Source organism: Suricata suricatta, chromosome 1, assembly GCF_006229205.1.
Source record: "Suricata suricatta isolate VVHF042 chromosome 1, meerkat_22Aug2017_6uvM2_HiC, whole genome shotgun sequence".
NCBI lineage: Eukaryota > Metazoa > Chordata > Mammalia > Carnivora > Herpestidae > Suricata > Suricata suricatta.
Window position 1 is genome coordinate 36,825,964 of NC_043700.1, and position 18,008 is coordinate 36,843,971.

General features: G+C 42.8%; 1 protein-coding gene across 5 annotated transcripts in view; it reads right to left on the reverse strand.

Moving 5' to 3' along the window:
• Positions 1 to 18,008, reverse strand: part of SLC20A2 (solute carrier family 20 member 2) — a 105,101-nt gene that overhangs the window by 39,209 nt on the left and 47,884 nt on the right. For 4 of the 5 annotated variants that reach the window (XM_029936599.1, XM_029936615.1, XM_029936607.1 and 1 more), the window contains 2 exons: positions 6,171 to 6,723; positions 1,121 to 1,261 (listed from right to left, as the gene is read on the reverse strand). In XM_029936599.1, the coding sequence (XP_029792459.1) occupies positions 1,121 to 1,261; positions 6,171 to 6,459 (430 nt within the window). In that variant the 5' untranslated portion in view covers positions 6,460 to 6,723. Of the gene's footprint in view, positions 1 to 1,120; positions 1,262 to 6,170; positions 6,724 to 9,210; positions 9,228 to 18,008 lie in introns of those variants that run through there. The other variant, XM_029936633.1, reaches the window with a different exon arrangement.

Consider the following 18,008-nt stretch of genomic DNA (forward strand, 5'->3'; position numbering starts at 1 on the left):
GCTCTGGTTCCAGCCTCAGAATTCTGATTTAAAAGGTTAGGAACGGGGGCTAGGCCCTGATCATTTTAAATTGCTCTCCCAGGTAACTCTAAGGTGCAGCCAGACCTGAGAGACACTGTTCAGAGAGCCTCCTGGGAACCAGGGTGATTCTCCCGGCTCTCTGTGTCCCTCCCTGCTTGGTAGGTCAGGGGTCTGTTTGACCTAGAGCTCCTGACACCACTGTGATTCTTATACAGATGAATAACCCAGAGGATGGAGATGGGGCAAGAGAAAGGGTTTCACAATGGGCACATTTACATTTATGGGGCTGAATGGATTTCCCTCTTGATAAAAGCCAGAGCCGGAAGGGAGACTGTCAGACCTGTCAGACCAGTCCGACCGGGGCAGCCCACAACCCAGAAGGAAAACTAGAGTGTTCCCTGCGTTCCCAGGGGGGGGTGGGGGTGGGGGTGGTGACCAGGAGACCTCTTGAATGCAGTGAGGAAGTAACACTGAGCTCACCCCAGGGTTCCCTGTGACCATGAACTCTGCCTCCTGCACAGTGAGGGTATTTCTTTACTAGGGCCTAGTTTTTCTCTGACTACATACAGGCTGATTTCAGTCAGATAAATTTCTTTTCTGTCTGGGAACAACCGATAGAAACTGTCTTTCAAAGCCAGATGACACTGAAAAGAGTGAGGTTAAAAAAATCATCCAACACAGGGGCAACCTCATGGCTCAGTCAGTTAAGCACCTGACTTCAGCTTAGGTCATGATCTCACAGTTCATGGGTTCAAGCCCTGCACTGGACTCTGTGCTGACAGTTCAGAGTCTGGAGCCTGCTTCAGATTCTGTCTGTGTCTCTCTGCCACCCCCTATCACCACACTCACGCTCTCTCTCTCACTCTCTCTCTCTCTAAAATAAATATTAAAAAAATAAAAATAATTTGTCTAACACACAAAAGTTCACAATTTCCGCTAGCAGAAATCTTAATGGTAAATGTACTTACCATATAGGTCTTCTAAACTTTAACATCCAAAGGGCCAAAGGGGAAAATATATTATAATGGTGACGCTTAATAAAACTTACTCTAGAGAATGTAAACTTTCCTTCTGATAGGTAAAAGAAAATGGCAATTACCAATCTTGACAAGCTCCATCCACTGCACACCTCGCGTACCAATTGCGACAAGAGAGAATCCTATCGTGGAACCAACAATGCAATGAGTTCCTGAGATTGGAAGTCTTAGGAAGGATGCAATCAGCTGCCAGACAGCTGAGCCTATAGATGAAAAGATAAAACAAGAAAAGAAAAAAGTCAGATATAGAATAGGGCATCTCAAACAGCCACAAAAGGTAGAAACCCAAATTACTCTCCTCCATAACCTCTCTGTAGGGTTAATTTTTTATGGATTATTTCTTTACAGAGTGCTAAAGTCCTAACAAAAATCACTCAGAGAACTTTAGTCAAAAGAACATTCTTCAACACTGAAGGGATAATGATGATTTATTGAAAGAAACATATTTTAAAAGTATTTGAAGTTGTTTGATGCCAGTTATTAACTGCCTTTTTCACATTTAGGTGCTGATAATAAACTTGTTTTGATGTGAAGTGTGGCCAAGACCAAGCAAGAGATTACAGACCCCAGAAAACACAGAGCACTGTACACTGGAAAAGATTTCACCGTAGTTACGCCTATGGTCACATAATGAGGAGGGCTAGATACCCGCCATATCTTAGTCTGTAAGAGAGACTGTAATATACAAACAACAAATCATTACATTATACACTTGAAATTAATATAGTGTTACATGTCAATTACACCTCAAGTTAAAAAAAAAAAAAGAGTGTGTAATTCCATATTGCTTTTTGTAGTTTACAGGTGGGCGTCTGCTCTTGGCCCCTGCCCAGAATGCCAGGCATTTTCTGTGTAAGCTCCTTCAAGTCTTCTAATTCTTTTAAGTTAAGAGGATCCTTAGTTTTGGCTTTGTGTCCTTTTACCTCAATTTCACCTCCTTTTCCTGGCTTAATATTTTTCTAGGCTACAGTTCACCCTAGATATTTTCATAAGCAGATCAAATTCTGCAGTGCATATTAAAAGCATCAGCTGGGCAGGATCACTTTCAGAAACAGTTGTTGAAAAGCTCATATCGAACTGTACGGGAACAAAGGGCCTGGCTGATAAACAGGGCACATTATTAATTCCAAATGTAATTCTGGAAATCTGGTTGCTTGGCTGCAGCACTTCTAAGCAAATCCCTGGCATTTTCTTCAAAAACCTCTGAGTTACAGAGTATCATTAATGGCAATGCAGGCCCTGGTTTGTGAGGCAATGCTGACATGGGCTCCGTGAGTGCTGGGCACGCCCACCTGCGAGCCAAATTAGGCTGTGACCCTGTCTGCCTCTCTCCCTGGTCTCTTCCTGGAGCTTGTGGGGAGGAGGAGGGTCCAGCCTCCATGGCAGCCCCCAGGCCTCCCTGTGGACAATTCCTTAAGCCTCCACCTCTAAGTCCTGAGCTCCTGAATGACTGACTAGTTTGTTTTAAAAATAGAACCAGAATTTGGAACACGTTACATGGCACAGAATAGTAACGTGAAAAACATACTTATGATTTCTATTCTTACAAAACTAAAATTAATCTTGTGATGTTAATAGTATAAACTCACCCAAATGAATTTCAGACCACTTTTTCACATACGTCTCGGAGCAGCAGGGTTTATAAGGAAAGGTTTGAGAGAACAGGGCTGCCTTCGATGGGGGTGGGGGGAGGGGTGGGAAGGCGTGGAGGAAAGGGGCCAGTGGGTAGAAGGGAAAGAAAGGGCTGTGGAAAGGAGGGGAAGGTGGAGGCAGGTATTTGCAGGATGCCTGGCAAAGTGAGAGTGTGGCAAAGCCTCCTAACCCTCGGGAATTTCTGAAAGCCGATGGGATTAACCTTCATAATGTTAAGAAAAACAGTGAGAAAAAAGATATTTTAACTTAAGATAACGGTATCTTATAAAGAGGACAGGATTAAGAATGGAATAAGGATGCAGGACAAAACCTAGGGAGAGTGAGGGAAAGGTGAGCACCTCTGAGGCCACAGACTCCGGGGAAGATGGAAGAATGGTAGCTCAAAGGTGCAGGGCCAGGAGGAAGCAGACCCAGTGTGAATGAGCACGAAGAGGCTCCAGGCTCCTGAGAAGGCTCAGTGGTTAGGGAGCCTCAGGGAGCGTTAGGGAGGGTTAGGGGGCAGGGCACTTCCAGGACAATTCCAGGAGACAGCTTGTTCATGCTTTTGTGGGTATTTCCATGAAAAGATGAGGAGCTGTGAATTCTCAGATTTTTGGAACCATTGGTGGTTTTCATACTAAGTGGACTATTGCTTTAGGGCTGAGCTCAGTGTCCCAAAAGGAACCTTGTTCAGGAAGCTTGGCTGGCACAAATAATTTCTTCTACCCAACGAACCCAAAGCTACCACAGCTCTATCAGAAAGCACAGAGACCCAAGGGCTTGGGGGGATGTTTCTTAAGAAAAAAAATAAAATAAAATAAAAGAACAGAATAAAAAGATAGGAGGCGAGAAAAAGAGAGGAAATGGATACTGAATTTAGAAGAGGAAGACGGAGACAATTCAGGCATCCAAACAGAATCAGCTTTGGTTCTGGCCAATAATAATTACGCCATCATCTTAAATTAACAAAGCTCTCATTTGCAAGAAACCCAATTTTAAAAATCTAGGTAACTCACATAAATTCCTAACAAAACAGGCTTTGAGGTTCATCTAACCACATACCAAAGGAAAAAGAAAGAAAGAGAGAAAGAAACCAAAGCAAACAAAATCAAGTTATTCAAGCAAAACCCCAAATTGCTTTGGTTAACCTAAATTCTAGTTGAGGTAAGTATTCTTCATTCTTTCAGCAAAGAGCCAAAGGCCAGGGGTGGGAGAACAGAGAAGCTGGACAAGCTACGCCGCTCGCATGTAAAGTGAGCAGTGACGTGAAGCTCCAGGCTCACGAGGCTTCTGCCTAACCCAGCGCCATGCTGTGGCCTCGCTAACAAATCTCTTTAACGCATGACTGCTCCTCAGAAGTTCTATCCAGCAAAAGGAGAAACTGCTGTTCAGACTTGATTTGATCAGCTCTTTTCTTTATTACTCCCTTACTTTCAACATTTCTTGGGGCGCCTGGGCGGCTCAGTTGGTTAAGGGTACAATTCTTGATTTCGGCTGAGGTCATGATCTCATTGCTGTGAGACTGATCCCTGATGGGGCTCCTCATAGGAAGCTCCTTGCTGAGCATGGGGTCTGCTTAAGGTTCTCTTTCCCTCGCCCTCTGCCCCTCCCCTACTCACACGGTGGGGGGTGAGGAGGGAGCCACCCTGTTCTATAAAAAAAATTCTCACTCGCAGCATCCTGACTGGAAAAATCTTAACTTCAACTCGATATGATTAGGTCTTAGATACCAGCTCGATACGATTATGACTTAGATACCTATTGTGAAAACCAAGACGGTTTTTATAAATGACTGTTATTTTTCTAAGGGAACTCTCACTGACATCGGTCTATGATGAGAAATAGGTGTTCAGAGAAGGTTTAGTAAAATTCAATCATTACAACAGCTGCTGGAATTAAAGCAACTGTGCACCTTACATCCGTAAATGTTGAGAAAAAGGAGCTCCTGAGCATGTATCACCAGCACACTGACTTAATAGTATTTGATACCTCGATACATCAGTATTGGATATGGATCAGATGCCTCAACAACTTCGCACACTAACTTGCTGTAACAAAAAGATGGTGGGCCATCTTCTATTTGGCAAATAATGCCTACATTCTGTGTCTCTAAGAAATTCCTGGGACAGTACAGAACTAGGGACCTGTAGAGTGTAGCTGTGTTCTCGGTACACCAGCATCTTACCTCCTACTGCAGGACTCTTCCTACAAAAGGAGATGTCCTGCTGAAAGCAGAAGGTGGTAGGATTCCTCTCTAACCCTCTTCTCCCTAACCAAATTACCCGTATAGATCATCTGTCTGCTGGGACGTCATCTCTACCTAGAGGCAAGCAGAGAAAGAGTCCTGTCAGCTGCACTTAAGATATTCCTGCCTGAATCCTGTTCTCTGCTGCAGCGAGGGCAGGAAGGGAAAGTGCCACACGGTGCTTCGAGTTGATGGTCACCTTGGCCAATGGAGAAATCACACTGTCTGGTCAATCTGCTAATTAACACGCTTCACTGCCCTAGACACTTCTCTTTCATCCAGACAACTGCAAACCACCAGTACAAGGCCATACTGCAAACAGGTGACACACAAATGGTCTTTTGGCCAGAAAACAAAACAAACATCCCAAATGGAGCTCCCAGAGGTAGAAATCAGAAAACCAAAAGAAAAGCCAATAAAAAGATTACAAATAACATAAAAGACTGGAATTTCTTGAAATACAAGCACTTAGGATTCATTTGGTGGGGCACCTGGGTGGCTCAGTTGGTTAAGCGTATGACTTTGGCTCAGGTCATGATCTCACAGTTCTTGGGTTCGAGTCCCGTGTTGGGCTCTGGGCTGGCAGCTAGCTCAGAGCCTGGAGCCTGCTTCGGATTCTGTGTCTCTCTCTCTCTCTGACCCTTCCGTGCTCACACTGTCTCTCTCTCTCTCAAAACTAAATTTTTAAAAAATTAAATAAATTTTTAAAAAAGATGCATTTGGTAACTGCTCAAACATGTAAATCGAGAACACAAAAGTTAGTAAAAAAATTTTTTAGCACCCAAGTATTCAAAACAGTGCATTTGAATTGATGAAAAATCTTTGGAAAAATTAAAATAAGCTGTCAAGGCTATCTCCCAAGTAAACCTTACAAACACATTCACTTAGACAAGTTATTTCTTTAAAAGCCTTCAAACCACTTGAAAATGGCAACTATTATACAAATATCTTTGTTTGGACTTAATAAATAAAGTACTCTAGCCAACTGTATTATAATAGCAAAGTTTGCTAAAAATTTGAGAAAATGGATGCCTGACATTTGAACACTAAAATAATAATAATAATAATAATGAAATTAAAATGCAGAAAGCAAAAACAAGAGGCAGTAAATATGAAACATCAAACCAGTTGCTGAAGTTAAAGCGAAGAACACATTTATGGACAGGACAGAAGTACCGTAGGGAAGTGGGCCAGCCGAAACAGTTCTCACTGACGTAAAGAATAATGCTACTTACCGACCATTGCACTAACTTCCCCAGCCATTAGTGTTTCTACCGTCTCGTTGTATAGGTTCACATCAATGATACCTTTCCGAATGGTCTCTCCTACTTTGGCTCCCAGTAACACTGAGCCGGTGGTTTCAAATATTGAAGCCAAAATGCATGCCTGCCTCAAGGTCACCACGCCAGAGCCCACAGCAGTACCAAATGAATTGGCAACATCATTTGCACCAACTGAAAATGCCAAGATAAAAGCTATGATAAAACCCAAAATGACCATCCACAAATACTCATCCATGGCCATTTTGGCAGGTGGGCGCCAGGTACTTTTCTTTTGCTGAAATATTTTAAATAAACAAAGCTTGAGGTTATAAACGTCGTAAGGCCGAGAGTTCTTGTAAACAGTGAGTTTGCTCTGGAAAGTGCTGGACAATGTTAGAGCCTGAATAAACTGCTAACTGCTGGTTTTCAAACTACTGTCAGTACAGTTCATTTGGTTGTGTTCAGTCAGCGGTAAAACACATTCCATATTTTTCCTCCCAATCTGGGAAAGCTGTGATGTCTCCTCCTGTAACAGAAAACAAAACAAAAGAAATCAATTACCCTAAGCAGCCTCTAACAGTTGTTCTTTCAGAAATAAATGTTTTAAGCCTACTAGTGGGATCTAACTTTGACATGTGACAGATCTAACCATAAAGGAACTCAAGGAAGATTATAATTAAGTTAACTGCCTGCCTACCCACCCCCCCACCAAAAAAAAAAGCTGGTCTCTACAATATCAGTAGTTGAAGAAGCATGCTTTATACTTATAGGCTGCCAATGAGCCTTAATAGGATATGACCTTATGTAATCTGAAAAATATATTTGGTCATTATTTTCAGAAAGAAAAAGTTGTTTCAAATAGGCAAAAGATAAAGAAATGAGGAATGCAATTGTAGAGTTTTTGAAATATGTGGAATGTGCCTAATTTCTTGGAACAGTGATTAACAAATGTGATTCCGTGACACCATAGGGTGTGGCTAATTATCTGCCTGCTCATCTACACATACGGAATGAGCACTTTACAAGTGCACCATTCATGTGTCTGAAAGCTTACAGTTTCTAGTATAAAGTGACTCATCCAGAGGGTAACAAAGGTGGAAACCGAAGGCCCTTGCAGGAAAAACAGAGAAAGGTGCAGAATGAAACAATCCTACTGAAACACGATTCAGACGTCACGACTCCCTGACTACCCATACCTCACTCAGAGGCAAAGCCAGAGGTCTCATCATGCTTTGGAAGACCCTCCAAGGTCTCCTCAGGGTCCCCCACTCCAGCCCACTGACCTCAGCTCATACTGTTCCTTCCCTCACGCGCTCCTTACTGTTCTTGAAAACATAAAGCATTCCCATCTCTGGGCCTTTGCACCTGCTGGTCCCTCTGCCAGAGAGAAATCTCCTGACAGCTGTGTAGCTACTCCTCACGCTATTTAGGTCTTTGCTCAAATGACCTTGTGAAAGACCAGCCTCTCCCCCCCATGCCATTATCCATCCCTCTCACCTTCCTTTTTGTCTTCTCTGCCTATCACTGCTTTCATTCATTCATTCATTCATTCATTCATTCATTCATTCATATGCGTCTCTTTTCACTAGGGCTCAGGACAAAGAATAGTGCCTGGCACATGGGAAGCCCTATGAAACTTGCTGATTTTATGAAAAAAGAAGCTATTAAACATGGAGAAGTCTTGCAATATTCCTCCAAAATAAACAGGCAATGTCACAAAATTAATATCATCTATGAAGTAAAAATATCACTAAAAGCTTTGGACCTGTGGTATTCTATTATTATATAGCCAAAGAACCAAACCTGTGGCATCAGATGGTATTTCTTTGAATGGTATTACGCATATAGAATGGTGCCTAGTACAGTGTGGTTCTTCATAGATGCTTATTGAATTGAACTGAATTAGGCTCATACACCATGTCACAGACAATACAATGATCAATCAACATTATGGTTATTTAGGAAGAGAAAACGGGACACTAAATTTTATGTACCCTGTGCTTATGGCAATGGTAAAATACATATAAAAAGACCAGCGGGTAATACACTAAAATCAGAACAGGGGCTAAGTTTGAGTTGTCATATTATAGATTATTTTTTTCTTTCCATCAAAAACTGTAAACTGGATGATACGCTTTTCAAATTAAAATAATATATAATAAATCAATAAGCATTTACTGAGAGCCATCTATGTGTTCAATGTTATAGGCACATAATGAAACAAAATATATATACTAATAGATTTTATCATTTGCTAAGATTTGAAGCCTATGCAATTCTGGAGATTTAGACCCCATGTGAGACAAATGAAAAGACCACTCTAAAGGCAAAAGACAATATTCTACTAAAAGAGTATTTTGTTAATATCATGGGCACATCAAATCTAGAAATGAAAACACAAAATAGAAATATTTTGGACCAATATGATCTAATCTTAAATGGAATTCCTGATGCAATCTTCTTTGCCATGTTAGCCGGCCAAGAGGGCAAACAAGGAACAATGTCAACAAACCCTGACGACGTCCCTTGTGCCAGTCACTAGGAATACGATGTTGAATAAAGATCGATGTGGGGCTCCCAGTGCAGTGAGGACAGACACACGCAAACCAGTAAACACGAATGTATGACTGTTAGGTGTCAGGAGTGCCACGCAGGCAGGAGACACGTACCACGCAGCGTCGTGACAGCACAGTGCTGGGTCTGAGAGGCGGGGAAGGCTCACGGGCAATCCAAGGATGGTGGAGTCACCTCTGGGGTGGGGAAGGCGCTGCAGGCACTGCTCAGGCAGGAAGGAGCAGCGTGAGGGAGGGCAGGCAGGCCAGCGTGAGGAAGCCACGAGCAAGTTGACGTGAGCCCTGCTCAACACCGTGGCCATCATGCGCACAATCGGGTGCCACTAAAGGGTTTTAACCAGAGGGAGGCCGACAGGACAGACGTTCACTTTGGAAAGGTCATTGTGGCTGCCATGCAGACAATGGGCTAGACAGAAGGGTGAATGTGGAAAGGTAATTACCAGGCTCCTCCTACATGGTTCAGGCATAAGGGGAGGCCCCCGGCCCAGCGTGCTGGTGGCACCGAAGGGAAGAGAAAGGATGTAAAGAGGTTTCAGTGACTCAAGTCAATTCGACTTTGTGGTGGCCTATGTGCAGGGGCTGAAAGAGACAGCCGGTTACTGACTCGGCTGAAAAATAGCCGAGTAGAGTTTTTATGTTTTCTCTTTTACACTGTTTCTAGTCTTGTTTCTACATGTTAGGGTGAGGTCTGACCACTGGTTCACTCTGGGACTCGCTGCACACACAGGTAAATCACGGGAGCACCAAAGCAGGTATGTCTGCAGCCCAGTTTGGCTCTGGGAGGATTTAATCATCTTTACGATACCTCAGCAACATTTCAGACCAAGGGATTCCCTCTCCTACTTAGATAATCTTAAACAACTTACTTCTACAAATCATGTCTACGTTCTTTGATTTAGTTTTTCTCCTTCACATTACATCCAATAAGCATCTGGTGAGGGAGAAAGGTGTTTTTGAGACAAAATGACTTCTATTTTGTTAGGCCTGTTTTTTACAGCAAGTACCAACACCCTGATTTTCTCCCTCTTCCATTAATTTGTATTAAACAGGAGCAGAATAAAACAAAGCAGTTAAACAAGTGCACAACCAGCTACACAGAAGAAGGTGGCAATGCTGCTGAGACAGGGCCACTCACGGGGCAGGGCGGGAGGGGGAGCAGGGGACACTGCACACAGGCCAAGATGGTAATCTGTCGAGAATATAGAAGCCCAAATTCAGAGTGGCTGAGGTCTGGCTGGATAGGACCCCTGAGAGTGCTGGCTGTCTGAAAGCAGGATTTTGGAGGTGAGCAATCAAATCAGTGGGGACAGGTCGGCTGAGTCAACAAGTGATGTTGGGCCAACGTGCTAATTGCTAACTAACTGGAAGGGAAAAAAAAGATCCCTACCTCACACCAAAATAAATGTAAGATTTAAATGTGAAACCTGAAGAGAATAAGAAAAAACATATGTAAATATTTACCTAATATTGGGATAAGGAAGGGACACCTGGGTGGCTCGGTCAGTGAAGTGTCTGACTCTTGATTTCGGCTCAGGTCATGATCCCAGTGTTGGGAGATCAAGCCCCTGCATCAGGCTCTGTGCAGAGTGTGGAGCCTGCTTGAGAGGCAGCCTAGACTGAAGAATCAACTCATTTGAGTTCATAGATATCATGTAATTGGGAGACAGAGAGGCTTGACGTGTCAAAGCATCACATGTATATGCCTCTTCTCAGCAATGATTCCCAACCAGGGTGTGATGTTATTAACAACTTCCTCTCTCCTATAAGAGCTTTTTGGAAAAGGGTCAGGACATGAAGGAGGGTCAGGACATGAAGGAGGGTCAGAACAAGCACCCTAACTCTCTCTCTCCTTCCCCCAGTCTGAAAGCCCCTATATGGTTGTGATTCACAGGACTCAAGGGTCCAAGATATTCAGTTTTTAAATGCCACCAACCTCCTGCGGTAGAGGATCAGAAACCTTAGAATCTTTTGAATCACTGGGAGAGGTACTGAGTGGTCTCATAAGTTCTGTCTCCCAAACCTGTAATGTTATTAATAAGATCCTCACTCTCTTTCCTCGGTGCCCTCAATGGCTTCTGAGCACGCTTTTCAGCTCTGAGTTCTGCCCACCATCACTTCTGTCCCTTGATCTCTGAGCCAGCCCTGCTTCCTTCAGCAGGCCCAGTGAGCTTGCTGGCTGGACTCCCAAGTAAAGTGCTTACAGACTCTCTCTTTAGAATTTCCTCCATGAGCATCTGCTTCAGCTGTACCTCATACTCTCTTATCCATCCTAGAAATATGAATGCTGAAGGACAAGTGAAAACAAACATTCTCAGAATATTTCTAGATGAATCTGTACACTGTTTAAAAATAGGGATGTGCTGAGTTGCAGCACTTAATAGACATTAATGCAAAAAAAGCTTGGGTGGGGGGCTCCCTGCTCTGAAATGCTGCTGAAGGGAAAATCCAAGATGACCCCTGGTCTTTCCAAGCAAACACGCTGAGGGGATGCCTGCGCCAGTCCTCCGTCCACACTCTCCTCTCTCGGCACCAGAGTCCCGTCAGCTACTCGGCCGGCATGACCCATCCCAGACAAGCAGGTCTGCAGTGGACTGTGGCTGAGTTATGACTCCTTCCCAGGGCCCTTGAGGTTTTAAAGGCCTGGCCCATGGCCAGCCTCCCTTCCTTAGCTTCTGGCGTGTAGTGAGCTCTTCTCTGAGATTTCACAGACTGTACCCAGGCCAAGCTCTCCCTCCAACACGTGAAGGGAAGGAGCTAGGTCTCCTGTGCAGAGGACCCTGAGGCTCTGAAGTAATTTTCCAACACCTCCTCTGAAGCCCAAGTGCCTCACACTCACCCTCTGAAAATGTAAAACCTACTTTCCTGGAAGCTAGGATTGAATCTTGAATTCTGACACTTAGGTAGAAATTTGAACATAGCCAAAACATGGAAAGAGCCTAAATGTCCATCACCTGATGAATGGATCAAGAAGATGTAGTATATATACACAATGGAGTACTACATGGCAATGAGAGGGAATGACATATGGCCGTTTGTAGCAAAGTGGATGGACCTCGAGGGTGTCATGCTAAGTGAAATAAGTCAGGCAGAGAAGGACAGATACCATATGTTTGCACTCATAGGTCTAACAGGAGAAACAGGAGAAACCTAATGGAGGACCAGAGGGAGGGGAGAGGGAAAGAGAGTTGGGGAGAGAGCAGGATGCAAAACTTGAGAGACTATTAAATGCTGAAAATGAACTGAGGGTTGAAGGGAAAGGGGGGGTGAAGAGGTGGTGATGATGGAGGAAGGCACTTGTGGGGAAGAGCACTGGGTGTTGTATGGAAACCAATTTGACAATAAACTATTAAAAAAAAAGAAATTTGAAGATGAATAATCTCTTCAACGGTATGATATAAAATCTAATGACTCTCTACTACGTGTCAGTGAGCCTGACTACTTAGCCATGAAAACGACTAACTTTCCTTGATAATATTTAAGTAAAATAGGAGATGCATTTTTGAAATCTTATTTGCAGAATAGTACAGCAGAATCATTTTTTTTATTTCAACAGTCAGGATGTAGATCTTGTCATACGGAGTTTCTATTAATACTATGATTCTTTTTTTTAATTTAATTTTTTAACTTTATTTTTGAGAGAGTGTGAGTAGTAGAGGGGCAGAGAGAGAGAGAGGAAGACAGAGAATCCAAAGCAGGCTCCAGGCTCTGTGCTGACAGCACAGGGGTTCGAACCCCCAAACTATTAGATCATGACCTGAGTTGAAGTTGGATGCTTAACTGACTGAGCCACTCAGGTGCCCCCAACACCATCATTCTTGAATAGCTGGTGAAAACATCTACTTTATACACTTACATTTTAAAAATTAATTTAAGGGGCACCTGGACTGCCCAGTTGGTTACGAGTCCTACTATTGATTTCAGCTCAGATAATGATCTTATGGTTCATGCGTTTGAGCTCCACATTGGGCTCTGGACTGAGTATGGAGCCTGCTTGGGATTCTCTCTCTCTCTCTCTCTGTCTCTCTCTCTGTCTCTCTCTCCCTCCCTCTAACCCTCTCCCCTGTTCACATTCTCTCTCTCAAAACAAACTTAAAAAATTAATTTAAAAACTAATAGTGTATTTATGATGAAAACTACTGAGTTTCATATTTTCACACTAGTGATAGAAAACTGAAACATTTCTAGAACAGCTCTGAAACTTGCTTTAATTACCTTAAGGCATATTTACAGATATGCAAAGCAGTCTATGGGAACAAAGGAGCCTAGAGAAAGACAGATGATATTCTGACTGAAGCAGAAGAAAGCGGTAGAGAGGAGGGGGAGGGAAAAGAAAGAGGGAGCGAGAAGGGGGAAATATGTCAGAAGGCAGGGCAAAACAAGCAAGCCAAGTGTCAGACCCAGCCTGGGACTGTATCTATGACAGATATCATAGAAGTAGAAATAAGCAGACTTACTTGCTGGGGACAAAGAGCCTGAGTGTAAAGCCGGCTGATAAAGATGTAAGACATTCACAGTGAACCGGCTTCAGATATAAAACCCAGTATTAACTGAAAACCAAGTGGCGAGACAGCATGCTAAGACACTGGCTCCTTCCCAGCACTGCATGCTCTGCAGTTTCCCCTCTTCTCTCTGTTGCTAAACAAGGAACACTAGTTTCTCTTGCATGAAGAACAGGAAAGAGCACAGGACCTGCAGTCGGAGGTTCTGGTCCATTCCAATCCATCTAGCTACTAGCTACACAACCATGGGCAAGTCATTGAAATGACTCATCTGGAAAATGGGAATAATAGTACATAATGTGGTGGCCATTTAAATGCCCTAGTCCAGTGCCAGGATTCCGTACATGGGGACTATTATCATTATTAGCAGATAAATCCCTGGGGTTATAGTCAGGAAAGCCAAGGCCTAATCCTGGCTCTGTTACTAACTACCAAGGTGACCTTGGGTAAGTCACATACACTTGCTGAATCCTGTTTCATCATCTGTAAAATAGGGATAGTAATGACACCTGTGCTTTATAGAATTATTGTTAAGATCAAATCTAATATATGCAGAAGCACTTTGTAAGTTATGGTTAGCCTCAAACAACCTGAAGTTACAGTACCACTGTAGACACAGGAAGAACAACTTGAGGTTCCAAAATCCTTCTAGAAGGTCCTTCTCGCTCTTATGCCCCTCACCTCTAATAGTCATGTGGCTATACCCAGCCCACCTTCCTCTAGTCCTGCTCTTCTTCCACAATGTACAAACTCTGGCCTTGTCTTTGATTAGAGATTGATATGCACTCTAAGGCCCAGGAACAGTTTTGAGGGGTGGAGGGAGTGAAGAGGTAGATGAAGAAACTTCTAAAAGGTGCCAAGAAAAGAACATCACGCAAAATGATTATGCTACTTTGCACAACGGGTTGGCAGTTTCTTATAAAGCGCATGCTCATCACACAAGTACCCATTCTGAGGTATTTTCACCCAAGAGAAGTGAAAACCGTACGTCTACACAGGAAACTTTTCATTCTATATCTTGAGTATCAAAACTTATGAAACTATGCTCGCACCTGGTGAATTTTAGTGCATATAAACTATACCTCAATAAAACTAACTATAAATAACACTGGCATATATAAATATCTGAGGTGATGGAGGAGCAGGAGGAATCCTTTTGAAATACATACGCATATAAAATCATCATAGCATATACTTCAAATACCTTACAATTTTATTTGTCAACTATACCTCAGTAAACCTGAGAAAAAAACCATAAAAAACATTCACTTTTGGTATTTCTCCTTTTCTATATACCAGCATTGCCTCTCCCTGCCCCCCAATCCCCTTTAAATAGTTAAAAAAAGAAAAGAAAGCAAGCAAGCATAGCTCCCTTATTGAGCGAAAGAAAGAATATTCCACTTAGATGCAGTAAAAGCAGCCAGTTCAATCAATCGAGCAAGGGCTCAGGGACAAGGTGTCACATCTTGTTAAACAATGGCCGCTGAAAGCAAAGAGCAAATACAGATCAAGTAGAGGAGGTGCTGACTTAGAACTGCAGATACGGAGTTCCACAGAAAGGGACTCAGACACAACTCTTTCGAGGCCAGAGATGTAAGAGAAAGGCCTGCTGTGAGGACAGATCAGTGAACTCTCTTCCAACTAGGCACATACTACTTCCACAGAAAAAGAAAAGCAGGGCGTTCCTGTGGAGACAAGTGTTTGACCTCGCTTCTCTAGGATCCAAAAGGTGGAAACCCACTCATATGCATTCAGGTTTAGGGCAAATATAAACAGTTGGGCTGAAAATCACTCATACAGAGACCCAGAGACTGAAGATAGTTTAAATTTTTTTTTAATTTATTTTTTTTCCATAATATTTTATTGTCAAATTGTTTTCCATACAACACCCAGTGCTCTTCCCCTTAAGAGACACAGAGAGAGACAGTGTGAGCAGAGGAGGGTCAGAGAGAGAGGGAGATATAGAATCTGAAGCAGGCTCCAGGCTCTGAGCTGTCAGCAGAGCCCGATGCGGGGCTCGAACCCACGAACTGTGAGATCATGACCTGAGCCGAAGCCGGCTGCTTAACCAACTGAGCCACCCAGGCGCCCCTGAAGATAGTTTATATCTGCACTTGTGGACACTTCACACACCAAAAGCTTCAAGGAGGTCAATAAAAAATAAGTTAGAGCAGAAGCAAACTATAAAGAAAAGTGTCACCTTGCTCTGCTACTCCAATTCCAATTCTAAAATCAGTTCTCAAATGTTCTCTCTCAAAAGTACAGTTGGAAATGACTTACACGGTTCTGAGTAGGAGCATTTATTTTTCATCTGGGAAATGGTGCTTATAAATGCGCCAGGCTGGGTCGGAGCACGGTGGTCCCAGTACTCTGTCTTGAACAAGGAGTACTCGGAGGGGATGGGTGTCTTTATGACATTAACCTCACAAGCTCAAAAAAATAAGCAAATGATGTGACATGTGAACAAATACTGATGTCATTTATTATGGTCATGAAAAAAAGGGAAACCACTTAATTGTCCCCAGACAGAGGGACAGCTGAGGACATATGGGTGACTTCTAGAAGAAATATAATACAGTCACTAACATGGTGTAACTTGAGAATTTTCCGTGGCATTGGCACACAGTTCGCTCTGGGAAAAGTCGGCGTACAAATGGTGTGTGACACATGACCTCAAATGTGCTTGAGCACTTGCACCAGCAACGAGGCTTTAAAGAAATGGGGCCGAGGTTCAGCACTCTCTAGGTGCTCTTGACATTTTTTATATTATCCAAAACTTCCTATGATGAGCAACTACTACTTTTTAGCATAATAAAAACACTTTAAAACAAAGGACATATTTTTGAAAAGTTAGGAATGTGCCACCCAAATATGCTTTGTTTTCGCTAATAAACAAAATGAATTTACCATCAATCTGTTTTCAAGCCCAGGCCTCTGGGACAATTCTTCCTTCAAGTTTATGACCTACACTTTAAGATATAAATACATCTTCTATATACTTTTTAATCTTTTTCACTTTCAAGACTATCCCTTGGTCCTGGCATCTGAGCACCGTGTGAAAAGTCACTGCAGGGTTTGAAGTCGTCTGTCATATTCCCGTCTGCAGGATCTCCACGGAATCCTCAGTCACACCTGGTCCTGCTTTAGGATTCTCCCTTCATCTTTCGTACGCTTCTCTTGAGGACTGGCCAGCAGAACCAAACTTCACCCAGAAAATAAGAAAATGTCCCGAGGGTGCCAAGTGCATTACAAGCTTTTTTTACTGGAACGGTATTTGAGGTTAATCCTCACAAGGAACAACCTAAGATTAGTCTCTTATTCCTATTTTGGTTCACAGCATTAGAGAATCAGAGAACATCGCAGTCTGAAAAGACTCGAGAAGTCATCTGGTCCAATTTTGGTCATTTTGAAGATGTGACTGTCGTAAGTAAAAGTAGAACTGAGACGGAGGTTCCCTAAAAGTGCTACCTACTTATTCCATGGAGGTATTTGAATGAAAGTAATGTAAAGACACCTAGAAAGTGATGCTCCTGGCTGGCATTCATCAGGCCTTGGTAATGATACTAGCTCCTATTCAGGGAACTGAGATTCCTTGGGGTCTTGGCCTGCGCTGGGGATGAGGAGGCAGGGACAATGGGGAAAGGGGAAGGAGTGAAAAAGAGAACGGGCTACAAGGAGCACTGCAGAGCCGTGATCTTTGGAAATTTTCAAGATCAGATGATATCTTCAAGTCCCGTCCAAGTCAATTATTCTGTATCAACCAGAGACCACAGGACTAGGAAGAGGCAGTGCAGTCTGCAACTATGAACCACAGGATTGTGCTGCAGGGAGAGGGGGTGGAAATTCCTGACCCTTTCTTGAACAATGCCATCAACAGCCCGCATGAATTTCTGGAATATGCACAAACTTATTTTGGTCCTCAATATAAAGTTTCCACTACAGACCCTGTGGGCTCTGCCCCTCTGGACCCTATTTCTTCTGCAGGCCTCATCCTGCATTTTTGTCATTCTGACATTTAAGTTTCTTTTTGCCTCATAAAGCATGTGTATTAGATGTTTTCCAACAGCCTTTTGCTCTGTAGGAAGGGACTGTATGAATCTATTAAGGAAATTTATTTTTAAAAGGATAGAGAAAAATAAAGAGCAACAATAATGAAAAGGAGATAAAGTTAAAGGAGTTACTACAGGGTGGCTTGAGTGGCTCAGTGGGCTAAGCAACTGACTGCTGATTTTGGCTCAGGTCACGATATCACAGGTTTCTGGGTTTGAGACCCACATCGGGCTCTGTTCAGACAGTGCAGAGCCTGCTTGGGATTCTCTCTCTCCCTCTCTCTGCCTCAAAAATAAATAAATAAATAAATAAATAAATAAATAAATAGATAGATAGATAGATAAATAAATCCTGAAAAAGAGACAACACAGAAGGCCCTACATGTCCTATGTGAAAAAGCTTTTAAAAACTGAAAGACTGCCCCAGGAGGTGCAAGTGCCATTTCCTTGGAGATGTTCCAATGGAATTTGAATGACTGTAGAAGCAGTTATTTTAAGAAAGTTTTAATTTATTGTTTCTATTTTATTTTTTATTTTATTTGTTTTTAAAGAGTTTGCTTTTTTAAACTGTTTTTTAATGTTTATTTTGAGAAAGAGACAGAGTGTGAGCAGGGGAGGGGCAGAGAGAGAAGGAGACACAGAATCAGAAACAGGTTCTAGGCTCTAAGCTGTCAGCACAGGGCCCAATGC